The sequence below is a fragment of the Pholcus phalangioides genome, unplaced genomic scaffold (assembly GCF_987345545.1).
Source record: "Pholcus phalangioides strain wild (caught in Gottingen) unplaced genomic scaffold, Ppha-v1.0 ptg000010l_1, whole genome shotgun sequence".
Taxonomy (NCBI): domain Eukaryota; kingdom Metazoa; phylum Arthropoda; class Arachnida; order Araneae; family Pholcidae; genus Pholcus; species Pholcus phalangioides.
In genome coordinates, this window is record NW_028301603.1 from 42,375,923 (window position 1) to 42,392,563 (window position 16,641).

At 38.5% G+C, this 16,641-nt stretch overlaps 1 protein-coding gene across 2 annotated transcripts; it reads left to right on the forward strand.

Annotated features, from left to right (window-relative positions):
* The first annotated feature begins 5,487 nt into the window (after window positions 1-5,487).
* On the forward strand, window positions 5,488-15,314 carry LOC149081517 (uncharacterized). 2 transcript variants are annotated; one of them, XM_089238452.1, is made up of 8 exons: window positions 5,488-5,818; window positions 6,979-7,095; window positions 8,316-8,423; window positions 8,543-8,662; window positions 9,731-9,847; window positions 9,980-10,096; window positions 11,113-11,235; window positions 14,687-15,314. In XM_089238452.1, the coding sequence occupies exons 1-8, from the start codon at window positions 5,626-5,628 to the stop codon at window positions 14,701-14,703; spliced, it is 912 nt and encodes a 303-aa protein (XP_089094578.1). In that variant the 5' UTR covers window positions 5,488-5,625; the 3' UTR covers window positions 14,704-15,314. The 2 variants fall into 2 exon arrangements, with proteins under 2 accessions (XP_089094578.1, XP_089094579.1); XM_089238453.1 differs by lacking the exon at window positions 9,731-9,847 and having other exon boundaries at window positions 5,508-5,818; window positions 14,687-14,836.
* Window positions 15,315-16,641: the final 1,327 nt, after the last annotated feature.

The following is a 16,641-nucleotide window of genomic DNA, read 5'->3' on the forward strand; positions in this document are numbered from 1 at the left end:
CTCTACGTAAGCGCTGTGAAAGAGATTGATGCTTGCATACTCGGTAGTAAGATTCAATCTGAGATTTTACCAAATAACTGAAACGTTATGTTACTGCAGCAGTTTTCACGAGGCAACGGAACTAAAATGGCAAAATGCATGAAAACAACACATACTTAGATTTATAAATTGCTTGTTAATTAAGTTCAGATATACGAGCCCGTTTATTTTAAAATATAAATTCCCGTGATACAGTTCCCTATTTCGAGAGGAAAAGCGCACACTTGAAATGAAAACGCTCCGTTACGGAAATTACAAGTACTAGAGCGTTCGTTAATTTTTAACTGTGAGAGAGAGAGAGTAAACCCCCATTTAATTACAACATGCCCGACATTTTATGATCTCTTTCCGCGTTCCTACAGCATTTCTAGTGGCATCTAGAAAATTGCCGAGCAATAACTACCATAGAACACTTCGGGACAGTTTCTGCTATAGGCCTTAATAATTGAGGAACGTATGATATTGTTGAGCATAAAACGGCCATAAAATTTTGAAGTTATGAGTCCTACCGTATGGAAACGAGTGTGCGAAAAGAATCTGATTTTTTACTTAAATCGGATTTTTCTGATTAAAATTAATCAACTGCTTATGAACCCTTTAAGCGGTTTTTAACATTTCCTGATTCGCATTAAAACTGCCATATTTGAAACTGCGGAAGCTTCGCAAATTCTCACCTATTACCTAGAAAAATTATTCGTTTTTTCCGATTGAAAGCTGATTTCTGCTTTGCGCCCTCCCCAACAAGAAAATTTACTCCACCAGTCGCTTTTATTTCCTTCACTATGATACAAAAACACTTGTCATGATGTGCGTGGCTTTCTATAGGGAGAGAAATACTTTTTTTGGGAAAAAAATTGTTTTGTATTATTTATACTGGTGTATATTTATTAATGCGCTGCGAAAGGAAGGGGAAAAACACACACAGTCTATTTTTAAAACGTTATTTTTCTAACGTTGAACAAGTTCTGACTCCGCCCACTACCAGTTAATTGGTTGGAGGGCGGGCGATTGAAAACGCGTTTTACAGAAAGATACTTTCAACACGTTTTTAGAAGACGAAATATTTTGGGGTGGCTGAAATAGGGAGTCGAAATCGAGCCTGACGAGATAAATCGGGATTGCCGCTGAAAAGATTAATTACAACAAATCCTGTTACTCATTAAGAATTAATATTTTCATTGCGCATAACTGATTTTTTCTCTCAAATTTTATTCAACATCGAAGAAAAAGCTACAAACGAACTACAAGAAAAACACAGGAAATCTGCACTCATGTAACATGAAAAGGCGTCGAGCCCAAATTAACTCCATGGATTAACATTTTTCAAGCTTTTTTATTCATAAAGTCACTTCCCCCCACCCCCCGAAGTGAATTTGTGGTGGCATTTCACATATATATGGTGCATGTATCTCAATTCATTCGATATACAGTGAAAGGGCCATTCAGTATCAACTAAATGAAAAACAAATTCTATTGACAAGATGGTCAAGATTGCACAACTGGTGGATTTTCACTGGTGCATGACGTTGCCATATTTTTACTCTTGCACATATTTAATGAGTTTTGATGAGAAAAATTATAAAAACGCGCAAAACAGCAATAACTCAAAATTTTTATACGAAAAGTAAAGTCGAAAAAGTGTAATGATATTTATGTTAGTATAATAACTGTTATTATTTTGAATCGGCAATAACGGCATGGAATTCAAGGGGCTTCATACAAAAGCATTCCCTTTGTCTTTTAATCATGGGAATCCTAATGCCACCTTTCAATGGATTGAAAGTACTTGGTGCAGTTTAGCTAAGTGCAACTGCCCTAGAAATCTAGAAATAGAGCAGCTTTCTTTCTGCACTCTATCCAGAAAGATTAAGTTCAAGTCTTTTCCCCAAAGAACGTCTATACTTCTTTTCATCATAAAGTTTACCACGTATCAATAACGCGCATAGCATACCAGGTTAATTTTACTTCAATATCATTGAAGTTATGTAACGAAAAAACAAAATTTAAATTTGAGATTTAGATCAATGATCGAAAAAAATATGATCTAAATCGTAATTTTAATCACGATTTGAATCAAGATGATTTAAATCAGCGTACCTTGATCGAAATAATGTAAAATCAAGTATAATGATTCCCTCCGAAAAACAAGTGGAACTATATATAGCGCCCTCTAATTTCCAGTACTACGTCAAAATATTCCCGGAAAAATTAAAACACAATTATTTCAGGCACCCAAAAAATTCAATAGACAGTGAATGAAAACAATAATGATAAAATAAACTTTCTACAGATCAAAGGATCCGAACTGCGCACATTTGTTGAATCGGCCGTCTCATCAATTCTTATACGTTATGCAACAAGCTTTTGTCGAAACCTACACGTTAGGAGCGATTCAAGTATTCCATAAGCAGGAATTTGGCCACTTTTTACGCCTCCCCGTCAAGAAAAGTAATGAAGAAGCGCTGAATTTCCTCTAGCCCTAGTACTAGAACGGCTGGAGAAGTAATTTTCTGATGGTTTTTGATTTTGAAAACGCTATAATCTCGACAGTATTGAACGTAGACATTTTATTTTTGGTGACTTTTCTTCGGTTCTTTACGTGTCACTTTGTACAAAAGATTGAAAGCATTGAAGATTCTGTTCTAGAGATATCGACGTTTATACCTAGAACGGCCCAGAGCAGTCATTTTGAGTGCTGCATGTAAAATGTGCATGGTTTCTCCTTGTGGTGGGCGTTGATGTAAATTTTTGTAAATGTTTATTCCCTATCATTCCCTGATGGCACACACACAACACAACATACATTCAGGAGTAACATATTTTCGATCGATTTCTCGGAAGCTGTTAAAACAAGATAATTTTTGATAATTCTAACAAAAAAATGCTGAGCAAACAGTTTTGCGGTCGATATTGATTGTTTTTTGTTTATTTCGCGTTCCTACAGCATTTCTAGTGGCATCTAGAAAATTGCCGAGCAATAAACTACCATAGAACACTTCAGGACAGTTTTTGCTTGGATGCTGAGATGATAACATCCACTTCTGAAGCATCTTGCTTCTCAAATTACTTTTTGGCCAGTTTCTTTATATATTTGTAGATGGATGGAATTTGAAGGTCAGCGTGCAGGTCGGTTAGTCAGAAGTATTTTGGAGCACCTGAGAATATAATTTTGATGTTTCTGGAGGTTGTAAATATTGCTTTTCTGAGAGAAAGCCCAAGCCGGTGCACTATATGTAAGAACAGGTCTGATAATTTGTTCATACATAATTTTCTTGTTCTTTAGTGATACATATGGATTTGGGTAGCATGAACGGAGGAGACTTTCCATTGCAATTTGGGATTTTTTTTATCACTTGCTCGACATGATATTTTAAATTTAGGCGAGTGTCTATGTATACTCCTAAGTACTTGGTCACTATGCTTGGGTCAATCGCTTGATTGTTCAATAAACAAGTAAGAATTTTGTGGAATCTCTTTATTTGTCAGCCACATAAAAACACACTTTGAAACATTTAATTTGGCCCTATTTACTAAATTCCACTTCTTCCATCAGCTCCTAGAGGTTGCTAAGAGCCTTAGAAGCTATCCTATCCGTGCATATGATGAGGACATCGTCAGCATATAAAGATAAAATTCCTTTAGGCACCTGCGGATAATCATCGATATAAATATTGTGTAATATAGGTCCTCAGTTTGATCCTTGATTGATTCCCGCCTTAATGCACCCTGAATCTGCGTGACAGTGAATAAAAGGCGCGCACTCAGAATTACTAAAGTGTGCCATCATCCAGTACGTTACTTCTGTTAGAACGGTTACTCGCTGGAATGACTTCACAGGGCTGGCATCCGCGCGGACAATTATTTCCTTCTTTGTGGCAGTTGGCAACTTTTTGGTGCCAACAGTTTCTTTGTTGTGGATGCAGGTCGAAAACATCACTTTCTTGTCAATTCACTTACGTTATCAGTCAAAATGCATTATGTTGATAGAGGGTAATAAAGAGAGACAGAAACCTGCAATGCACTTTCATCCTATGTATGGCCGCTGTGGTGGTCGAGTGGTTATAGTGACGGACTCGCGATGCGAGGATCCGGGTTCGAACCCCACAGTGGTGGTCGGCTGAAGTTGGTTTTCTGTGGTTCCCAACTTCAAGGCGCAAATGCAAGCCGATCTCCCCGTTAAAAAGTCTCGCAACAGAGAGCAACAGTCCTACAACGATAAATCATTCAATCATAACACTTCACTCATAGTTAGAAAAACTGGTGGCAGATGGCAGCACTACACATAACAAGCATTACAGAGAAACAAAAAAACTTCACGTCAGGTTTCACTACACGTACATTCCCGCATGTACCGAATCGTTGGGGGCTGCCGTTCGTAATCGGCAATAAATTGTAGGTCCCGGTCTAATTAGCCCTCGTGTGCAGAAAATGACCGTGGTGCGACAAAAATGATCAAAAAGTGATCAAAGATCAAATGATCATGGACGAGTATGTAAGTACTCCTCCTCTTTCTTTACTCCTTTTTCCCTACGAAGGGAAAAGAAGTTGTCAAGCGTGTCCTAGAACTCCCTATACTACCGCTCTATTGCACATGTCAACGGGGCTAGAGCAGCACTTCCTAGAGGTATAAGGCTTCCGCACGCTGCTCGGGACGTCAGCAAGTAGTCCAACCATAATATTTCTTATGGATATTGTATTATATCTTACCGTATAAAATACATACGGTTTTTATAATTGCATTTTTAATATGGTTGATGTATTTTAGAAATATATGACATCCATATTTGTTACGAACATCTTTTTCTTAGGCTCCCCGATGGACATTTTGAATGTTGTGGCGTTGTATTTTTTTTTTGTACAAAATACAACTGTTGGTTCCTTTAATTCTTACGAAAGACAAAAAAAAGCATACAAAAGATATAGTTAATACAAAATAAATGCCTTAATCTCGTACCTCAAATTACTGTTAGTGTAGTAGATAAATGCAGGACCGTCTCAAAACCATCATGGGCCCGCGGGCCAAGTGCTTTTTGTGAGGGCCCTACCTGGTGAATTCTCGAAAATTTCAACCAGATCTAATTTTGTGAGGCCCCTTCGCTTAAGGCTCCCGGGCCGTGCCAGGGTGGGCCCATGCGTTAAGACGGCACTGGATAATTGGTTAAATTTACAGAAATTAACTGAAACAGCAAAAAGAAAAGCACATTTTTTCCTAAAAATTTCAATTTATTCAAAAATTATTTTTTTTAATCTGATAAATTTTTCTGTTTTTCAATCTCTGTCTGGGAGAAGGGCACAGAGTCTATATTTATAAATGCGCAGTGACAGCAAGATAAACGTTTCTCGTGACCTTTGATGTCATTTGTTGGGCAATCGAGATCATCTGGGACCAAAGAGCAGAAAAGACTGATCATGTTTCATATCTATGGGCAAGAGTGACGAGCGTTTTCTAGTCCAAACTTTCTGCTCATAGCGATTGGACCAGAGTTGTTGTCAGTTTGGAAGAAAGTCTAAACTCGCAAAATTGCACAAGACTGACTTCGAAACCAACGTCATCCTATCGGGAGCTTTGAGTCGTAAATTTCGAACATGATCCGACGTTTAATTTCATCAGTTTCACTTCCATTGCTATTAATCGTGCTTGGATCCCAGTTTGCAGCTATCCTTGGAAATGTGGTTGGCTACGACTCCGATCAACTTCCACTATCAACTATGCAACCTCCTGCGGAATACGATGATGAAATTACGAAATTTCTGGTAGACCATGGTCTATACCAAGAAGGCAAGTACAGATTCTTGAAAAATCATAAAAATATACTGTATTATAACTTTTTCTTCTGATACCGTAAAACCGGAGTAACTTGGGTACAGATTTTGGATATTTTAGGTATTTTCTTCCTCGTGAATGAACGTTATTCATTAAAAGCTGCTCCCAAAGAAAAGAAGTTTTTAGTTACTTCTTTCACGCAAGGATAATTGTTTTGCAACTAAATGGAGAAAAATGAATGCAATTACGTACCCAGGACATCCCACCTGAAGAGGCGACTACCCCCATCGCCATGATATTTGGCTTTTCGATGAATATGTTTTCATCTCACCCGACTAGTAATAATTAGGGACATATAAAAAAAGTATAATTACATAAATAACGCATAAGGAAGTATTATTTTATGTGTATAATGTAAATATGCCTTGTCGAAGATGCTTGTTTTGGTGTTAATCTTCAAAAATTTGTTGTTAATCTCTTAATTCAAATAAAAAGGAATCTAATCTCGTGTGTAACTTCCATAAGGTCTGGAGCCAAGGCCGTGGCAAGAGAGATCTGGTCCATGAAGGGGGAAATGACTGATTTTCCATGGCATAACATGGTTAAATCGATTGCTCTGTCTCCCTCAAATTACTAGTCGTCTCCTTCCGAAATAAATTTCTGGCTACGGTTTTGCCTGGAGCCAAACATTCCCTTATATGTTCGTGGCATCTGTATAAAGTGCCTTTTTTCCTCAAGTAAAGTTTTCCTCAAGTTATATCATAAATATCAAACATAAAAAAACCAACAACCAGTATTTAATTAATTGATTATAATCAGATTAATTGGAGCATGCGCGGAGTCAAAGGAATAAGTACAGTACTACTTACAATTTGCTATCAAAACTGTAACCACTAAGCACTGTAAATAAAAGTCAGTGTTTCCACGAAACCTTGGAAACCACATTATGATAAAAGTATGGCGGGATAATTATGGGAGATTCGGGCACTATTTTCAATCATGGAGACTCACTCTTGCAGCAGTATCTATCTATAATCACCTCTCTGTTCCATTCAGTTGCTATGACATCATTTAAAATAAGAAATTAGAGTATGTGCACGTGATTTCCGTCTCCCTCGATTCGGTGATTTCTCCTGTACAAATTGTATATTAATTTATGTATCCTCATGTTTCAGGATGTGATAAAAACTGCCCAGGGAAATGTATCTCACATCCACATTCAAGCGAAGTTATATGTGTATGTGGACGTGGCAAAGGAATCAACCATGTCAAATATCCTCCTATTTGCCAGGGTATTAATGAATTTCATACTTCCTTCCACAGTTGTTTATTTGTGTTGTATGAATTGTGACTTGTTAATTTTCATTCCACATGTTGTGTGTGCAGTTGTCGATGACGCACCTGCTGTGCGGTCGTGTGAGCTTGGCGATGGTCTACGTCGCGATGATATGGCCATTTCCGCAGTCGGATTAGATACAAGGAAGGGTGTTCGGCTACAATTGGCATATGCACGAATGCAACAACACTTTATACTCACGCATACAGCAATAATATTGATTTCCTCGCAACATGCAACTTGCACGTCAACTGCTGCTTCCGGATTCGGAAGGATAGATGTCGCAGCGCTGCTTGGAAACATAACCCGCGCATCTCAACGCACTTACGTTACGTGCACAGCAATTTTTCCATGATATACGCATGTTGCACATGTGTGCAATGTAAGAAATCTGGTGATTACTGGGGTAAATACGGGACATTTACAAGAATGAAATGTTTTTTTGTGCCAAGAAAACATTTCAAACTCTGAAATCTGTCAATTTTTATGGCTGAGATTGCTGAAAATTCGCGAATGAGTGAGAAATAAATGAAGACTTATTTCAGGGTGGCCTAATAATGCTGCATTTACTACACAGACTACCGCATGCCCACATGCTACATAGACTACCGTCTATGGTACATTCGTTTTGCGAAATCGGGTTTCTATCGTGAATTCTATTAATTGGAACAACGGTGCATGCCATCATTGTGTTCATTGTTTCATTGGCATAGGAGCTAGACGGAATAACGGTCTAACTTATTACCAGGCAAAAACGTGCTTCCTAAATTCATCGAAACGACTTATTGCCTCCTCTAAAGTTTTGAAGGGAAAAAAAACACTCCATTTTCCGCTAAATATTTCAAATGACATCTGCGAAAATCGGAAAATGCACATATTCACAGAAATAACGTTGAACATCACAATTATATGAGATGAACATTTATGGTGATAACTATGTTAATGTGACTGATAAAGCTAATCGAAATAATCTTCATTCTCGATTTCAGTGAAGTGAGGTAATTAGACTGAGACTCATCTTTATATAAACAAGGCTATTTTTGAATTGATCTCTTATACGAAGCTTTTGCTTCGAGTTATTGAATTTGAAATTAAAAAAAATAACACACTCTCTCTCTCAGGAAAAGATTATCATTGATATTTTGTGCTAACAGTTGTTGTTTCATGATTACACAGATTGCTATTGTGGAGAGGGTGAGATCAGTTGTTCGTTGGACAACCGTGGACCAAAGCGATGCTTTTGTGAATCTGGCTATGAAAACAAATCCGGAAAATGCGTCAAAAGTAGCTCTTTCATAATTCCCTTCTCAGATTTCAACTTTGAAATGTCATTATTGTTTTATGTCCACGAATATATTTGAAATACGAATTGTATTTTGTCTTTCTTGTACTGATCAATATAGAGAACGGGCCGTGTGAAAGCGATCCCTGCCGCAATGGAGGCCTGTGTTGGGAAAAAAACGACGATGATAGCTACATATGTACATGTCCTCAGACTCACGAGGGCAAAAATTGTGAACGAGGTTAGTTGGTTTATTATTTTTTTCACCAATGTAACTTTTTACATCCTCAACAATTTTGCTGTCAGAGAAAGAAACAGAAAGCTCTGATTATGCTGCAAATCTCCTCGTTCGAAGCTACGTAGCACATGCGTATCCGTGCAATGAAAAATTGAACGTGCTGAGTGATTTCTCATATATTCATTCGCATTTCAACTGATGGCCCAAGCACGACACTCTGAATCACATGTCTTGCGCTTTCTGTGTTTAATTTGAGCAAAACTAAGTCGAAGTTCCGCATATGTAACATGCTCAAAGGATAATTATAAGCATCTTGTGATTCTTAACTACATAATAACATCTGTCAAGTTGGACACCAACTTATATTGTGAGGTTTCAAAATGAAACCATCTATAATTTTATTGTTTAGAATGTATATAATACTGTGTTTTGGACACCCTCCAGCTATTGTAAATTTGAACATCCTTAATGTGATGGAACATTATCGTGAAACTTACTTTCATTTCGGGCTGCTGTACATCTCGATATATTAACGATCATATTATTTTATGCTGTTTTTTCTTCCTTCCCCCCTCCCCCAGCTAGCTCCTCAATGGACAGTTTGCCTGTTGCGCCATATCTATTCGTGTTTCTTATCTTTGTAGGTAACAGCACATTTTCTGCTAATTACTTACTGAAATTTTGCATGCTTGGCAGTGCTGTTGTGAAGTTAGGTTTTTTACCGCTCAGGTGGATTCAAACTACTAAATATAATGTATATATGCATTTAAATCCCCTCATTACATAGTTTTGTCAACTGTGAATCTTAGGTATTTTGTACGCACACTGTAGTAAGATTCTAACGGTGAATACTTGTAAGTACAAACGACATTTGTCATCATCTTTCGGTTAGTGATTCCGTAAAAATAATTGTCTTGCAAATCTCTCTGTTGGACACCTTTGTAACTTAGACAGATATGATGTGGGAACGTAATGGTGTCCAACTTACACAGGTGCCACTGAGTTAACTCTGTCTGTATCCACGAAGATTCTTTCATATAATGCACAAAAACTAAACTTTCGTTCTGAAAGGTTTGAACGCCTGTTTCTCGAATCCCTGCCAAAATGGTGGCGTCTGTTGGTATGACAATAACTTCAGATATCTCTGCGTCTGCCAGAAGAATCACACTGGAGAAAACTGCGAAAGAGGTAATTTATTAGAAAAACGTTTCAAGATCCGCAAGAAATGTATGTTTAATTCATTCATACCATTTCGTGGTGAATTGTGACTTATTTCAACGTTAGTTGATTTTTTTTTTTTTTTCATGTTTCATGTCACAGAAATTGATGCTTGCTATTCAAAGCCCTGCTTGAACGGAGGCACCTGCTATAGAGGGAGAGGCTCTGATTACCTTTGTTCCTGTCATAAAACACACACTGGGAAGAATTGCGAAACAGGTTTGGCAACAAACAACTGCATAATTTTTTTCTATATAAGCGTGTAAGCATAGCGCGATTGCGTATTTCCGATTGTGGAAACTCGCTTCGTCTCCGATTTGTTAAAAACCCGAATTTCAACTTTTTATAAGCTTGAAATTTAGGTTTTTAACCAATCGGAGATGACGCGGGTTTCCAGAGTCGGAAATTTGGACGAACTATGTTCACGCTCTAAGGCCAGAATCGCACGACGATTTCAAGCGTCACGGTTTTCTCTTACCGTTGGAACTATTTGGTTGTTTTCGGGAATAAATGTATCATCTATAGGTTTATTCTGAGGCACAAACTTTACGGCTTTCTCTTGTTCCGGTTACAGTTACCGATCATCAGTGTTCGCAAGAAATATCGTGTTTACGATAACAGCCACTGTGTGACCGGCTTAGAAACTCTTTCAAATAAACTACTCAGACTTTGATCTTCAAAAACCGGACACACCCTGCTTCCGATCTCGGAGAGATATCAAAGTGTTCTCGAATGATGGGTGTATCCGAGAGGCTATTCAGACCGCAACTTTGATCGGGATTACACTATAAAAGTTTGATAAAAGATATTTTTAAAAACTTGAAGTAACCGATACGCTTATTGGCTGCGTTTTTAGAGAGCAATCCCGGCCTAAGAATGTAATGTTCACTGTTTTTCGATTCTACTGGTCCGCGCCGTCATGAATTGGATAAAAACTTGAATTTCAGGCTTTTCAACCAATCCGGTAAGGGGGTCGACGTGCAGAATCGGAATCTAGCGTGCAATATGTTCACACCCTGAGAACTAACGCTAGTTCTAAACGGCTATCCTTTCTTATCATTTCCATGATTCGATCCCAGATCTCTCAAATGGGTGGGCGCTCTTGACGCGTGATAGCCAGGAAACCAAAACGACCACACAAATGAATCGTGCTATTATTGATTGTTTATTCCACAATTGATCGACATCAAGTATTTTGATCAATTATGATAATATCTGCCTCATTTTATTTTCAGCAATTAATCCATGCGATGCCACACCATGCAAACACGGAGGGACATGTTGGAGGGGTGAAAATTTGAATTATTTGTGCATTTGCGCAATCGGTTTCTGTGGCCGACACTGTCAAACGCCTGTTGGTAAGAGCTATCGTTTACATATAGGAAGTGTGGGGGTATTGTGGAAAAGTCGGGCAATATGGAATACTGGGTTTTCTTCACTTTCTGGTATGACCCCAAGTGGTACGGTGATGCACAACTCTTTTAAATGTCCCCGTGATAAGACAGAGACGCTCGATTGTCACCATCATCAGGGCTGCTATAGACGAAGATTTGTTTTTCCACTTCCAGAAATTTACTTCAGCAAGTTTTCAAGTGTTTATTAACTATCGGAAATGTGTCCAATAATTTGAAACTAAGCACAATGTGCATCGCAAGTGCCGTATTTAATTGCGCAGTGCGCATCAGTAACTAGCTATTTGTCCCCTTCAGATGGAACGTAATTAATTTTTTTACACAGATGGTGTGTCGGACAATATGGAATAGGTACTGTTATTATAATCTGAGTTGGACAAGAATATGATGATGAAAAGCTGAGTAAGATAGGAAGGAAAAGGTCTGGAAATAATATGTGACGTGTCCTCTGTGGGCCACTTTGACATTTTGGGGGAGAACCGGAAGATATTATTTGTGCCACTCGTAAAAATAGACACACACGCACGCACACTCTCTTTCTCTCTCTCTCACACACACACACTCTTTCGAATACTTGCCTAATTAAATTCCTGGGAGTGGGAAAAACGTTCTCCCACAAGAAGCAGTGATGATGGTGACAGTGGTCGGCTGACGTTGGTTTTCTGCGGTTCCCGACTTCGAGGCACGAATGCGAGCCGATCTCTCCGTTCAAAAGTCTCGCCATAGACAGCAACAGGCCTACAAAGATACAATAATTCATTCATTACACTTCACTCATAGTTAGAACAACCGATGGCAGATGGCAACACTGCACGTGAAAAGCATTATTCAGAAACAGACTTCACGTTTGGCTCACAACACATACATACATGCACAGTTTCCAGAATAGCCCAGGTCTTCTTCGACCACTTGCTAAAATCTCTTCATTGAGACAGAGCGGTGGGCCATGATCAGGGTAGAAGGAGGAGTTGATGGTGACGACCGAGCAACACTGACGCTACAGTGTGAGACTCACTCATCACGGGGCATCCTCAGGTTGTTTATTGCTTTTCCACTTGGAGGCCAGTGGAAAACCTGGTATATCATATTACTTGACTATTACCTACTACCCGAATATATTACGTGTGATGGTAAACGATACTCGATGTAACGATAAATCGTTCTACCTCCTTTTTACTTGGACCACACTTGTATTACTTTCGATTATCGTTATATCGAGGTCACTCACGTTACATATTTATATGTTGTATGTTACTGCCAAAGCTCGAAATTTTCCAGTTCGTGAATTGGCCAGTTTCGTTGATTATTGATCCGGCCATTGTCCCCATTCCGGGCTTTGGTCAGCTAATTTTTGATGTGGCTGGAAAACAAAAGACACTATTCAGGGTCATTGCCAAAAGTTTGCGTATTTTTTTCGCGATAATTATGACATCGTTAGCTATGGCAACCCATCATGTCGCATTTACTGCGGAAATCAATTTTTTTTCCTTCTAATTACATTTGGCACATGACCGACGTATGACGTCTTACATCAGCACATTGAACTTTAGCCAGGGATCAGCGGCCGCTTCAAGAATTGGCCGGTCAAAGCCCAAATCACTTCTGCAAATCGGACTTCAGGTAAACCTCTCGGCCACTTTGCGTATTCGCCGCACTTCGGGATTTGGAAGTTCATCTACAGCTGTTTCTTTGCTAGCAATAAACGAGATATTATTGAGGACTTCGGATATTTATGGAAATCAGTTGACGTTTTGGTGTAGTTCTAGGTCTTTATTGGTGGCTTCAATGTGGTTTGCAATAATTGTTTCTAGCAGTATTTCATTTTGCGTCAGCTGAGGCCATTTTTGGACGTATAATTCACTTCTGATCCGCACATCCATCGTCAATACTAATGCTTACTTCACAAAGTTTTTGCATCGGGTAGTTTCATTCTTTCACTCATCTGAATTCTTGTCATCAGCCCTACACTCAGAAACTTTGCTAACTTCTGATAAGTTTTCTCTTCGGCGAAAATATCTCTGCGCCATTTCTACTCCAACCGTGATCACGTGGATATTTCTGCTTTGCAGAACAAACAATTTACTGGACAAAATGAAAAAAAAAAAACTTAACAGAACCCTAGTGACACCTTCTGACCGACATCTGCAGATAAGAATGAAGGCAAAAAAAAAGGCTCATGAATGGGGATTATACCGTATTGTAGAAGCACATGGAGACTATCAGGAGAATTTTGACAGCATAAAAATTTACTGTCACAATGTTGATAGTAATATACGGTGAATGTGTTCTAAAATATATGCGAGGTTCAGTGTGACATCCCCGCGTTCCGTCTTTCCAGGTGTATCCGTTCTTATCTCCGTTGCTGAGGAAGATAATCGTAAGAACATGATAATTCAGGAAAAGTCGAGAAATTTCAGAGTTTTTGGTTCATTTCCAACTTGAGATATGGGAGCAGAAAAAGCGTGCAGGGTCACACCGTGACCTACGTGAGTGATATTATTAAGTGAGTGTATTACTTTCGAAGTTCAAGGTCACACAGACACCGTCCGTCCTTCTAGTGTTAATCCATCAATACGACGCCAGTAAATTATCTTATTATGTCGACATTGCCACTTGACCAACACATGATGCATGAGTTCTAGTGAATCATATACACACATAATATACAGGTAATCAAAATTTCATGAGAGACCTTGTATGTTTCACAAATGAGTTATATTTTCTTGTCTATTTATATTCAAAAATTCTACGCGAACCCATCCCCGTTGTATTTAACTTTTAAATATCCGCTGAGGTACGTACACAAGCAACATTTGAATAATTTGTTCAGAGATGAAAGATTCAGAGATTTGTTCGTTTCAATCAATACTTCGGTCACGTCCATAGAATATTATAGTTGCACGTACATACCAGAAAACTCGGTATTCATGTGATCTGATACCTGCATTTCTATGGTACCAAGAGATTAAGATACTGGCGTATTAGCGACGAGGAAACACACTACGCGACGGGGACACTGGTGACTTGGCTTGCTAGTAGCAAGGAGCCGCAGTCGTAAGATCGCCGGAATATGTCGTCACATTTTCGTGATCTGAGTTGAACATTGGGTGATAAGGCATTCATTTTAACTTGTGATGCTTTCAACGGGTTCCCACAGCCCAACAATCAGAAATGTTTTCAACAGCTGCTGAATTTCCTTTAGCATGTAATTAAACCGCTATGAAATTAGTTTGACTTTAATCAGGATTTGGCCGATCGCGAGTCATGGTACTACTGCAAAGTATCGTGAACGTGTTTTTGTAACAGAAATATTCTCTGACTCGCATTATTATTTGAATTATATTTCAACAATAACTGACCCAATGAAGTAGTTTACGATTGAATCATTTTGTTACAGCTTCTTGCGATTACTAACGTGGAGACAGTTAAGTAACCAGCGCTCGTACAGATGGATCGAGTTTCTTTTATGATGTAGACAGTAATGGACTACTGTAGCATTTGCCATCGTCATTAAAGAATCAACTACGAAAGGAAAAAAAACTGCACGTGAGATCTAAGGAAAGGAAGAGCATGATATTATTTCAAGGGGGGAAAATAAGAAAACAAAATATAGCAGCATCTCAAAGGGACAGAAATATTAGTAGCGCCTCGGACGGCGAGAGCTTGAAGTCCGTCTCTGCTGACAAGTTCTAGGGCAACCACACCCAAATATGAAGTCGCCCCCCGAATGGAACTCTATATGAAAAAATTACAAAGTTCGTCGTGAACGATGCTGTCTGGGAAAAGTTTCGAAGTCGTCAAAATATTCCTTTTCTGGAAGGTAAAGTAAATTCATTAACATTTCATCCCGATGAAAATAAATTGCACTCACACGCGAATGAATGAAATATATGTATTGAAATACGTAGAACATAATATGGAAATGTGATCCATGAATAATCAATAGGAAAAATCCGAAATCATCCCTTTTACTTTTTAATATGTCAATTCATAAAATGATTAGTTTGATTAAAGGTTTCTGACTGAATCGATTGTTGTTATTTCACTGTTTCCAACAGTCACCCACCTTCGTCAAATTACCATTTTTACATCCTCCCTTGAGGCTTTATACACGCGTAACGTTTCGGTGAAGTATTAAAATACAGACAGACAGACATGACCGCCCAGAGAGACCATCTTGGGATGGTTTACGATGATGGACTTTCCCAAAGGGAGGATGGACGTTCTCGTAGAGAATGATATCAGACTCGATTACGGAGGGGGGAAAAACCACCTTTATTATCCCAGCCGTTACTTTCTTCCAACTTCCTGAGCGATCTTCAGCTCGTACTTTGACGTGGTAGGACGAGGTAGTCACGCACCCCTTGGTGTAGTGTCTGAGGTCTTCCTTTTGTCCACATACACACGTTATAGTGGGAACAATGCCGAATCGATGCAGGTACGCCTGAAAGGGCCCGTGTTCAGTTACGAACAAAGTGTTGCTTCGTATATTGACATACACAGTCGATCTCGCTTAATCAGATAAACTGATAAAATCCCACGACATCAAAATTTCTCAGCTTAAGGTGATAATTTTTTCACGGCTTAATCGAATATTACTCCCCACACGTCAATTGGTAATACATATAATGCTTCTGCTGAATGAAACATTTAGAATTAATGGAAAATATGTTACTGAGAGATTTGAAATAAAAGAAATACATTTCAGAGTAGGTACTGGTGTCCAAATGTCCAAGTTGTCTTCAATACGTACATTTAATCATTTTATTGATATTCATAGAGGGCGTTAAGAAAATCTTAGCTTTCATTAGACCATTCTAATTGAAAATAATTTTCATCTTATTTTTTAATGTCTGATTTATGAGAGAAGCTCTATTTGGCATCTCAGTTACCTGGTTGGGCGTTTTGCCGGTTGTGGCCTTGTATTTGTACTTTGACGATTCATCAGTTTTTAATATGCAAACTATACTAACGTTGTAAAATGACAATTCAATTGTTCCTCGCTCAATCGCTTATTGTGTGCCGGAATCATTGATATCCAATTGACCCCGGGGCCACTGTAACTCAACAAAAATATTGCCCTGCTTTATAAACCAACATGCGATCTAATTTGAAAAACGGTAATAAAAAAAAACCGCTGACGATGTAAAACACTATGCACTGTACATGCATCTTACCTCCAAACGTTTCACTTAACAGTGAAGAAGAGGAAATTTCCACTTTTTGGCAAAAAAATGTTGATTTGGTTGGCCATTTTTTTAAACAGATCTTATTAATATAACACTTTTAAAAATTTTTCATAAATTTGCCAATATAGTGGGCGAAGATAACACGTAATGACAAGGCTGCAAT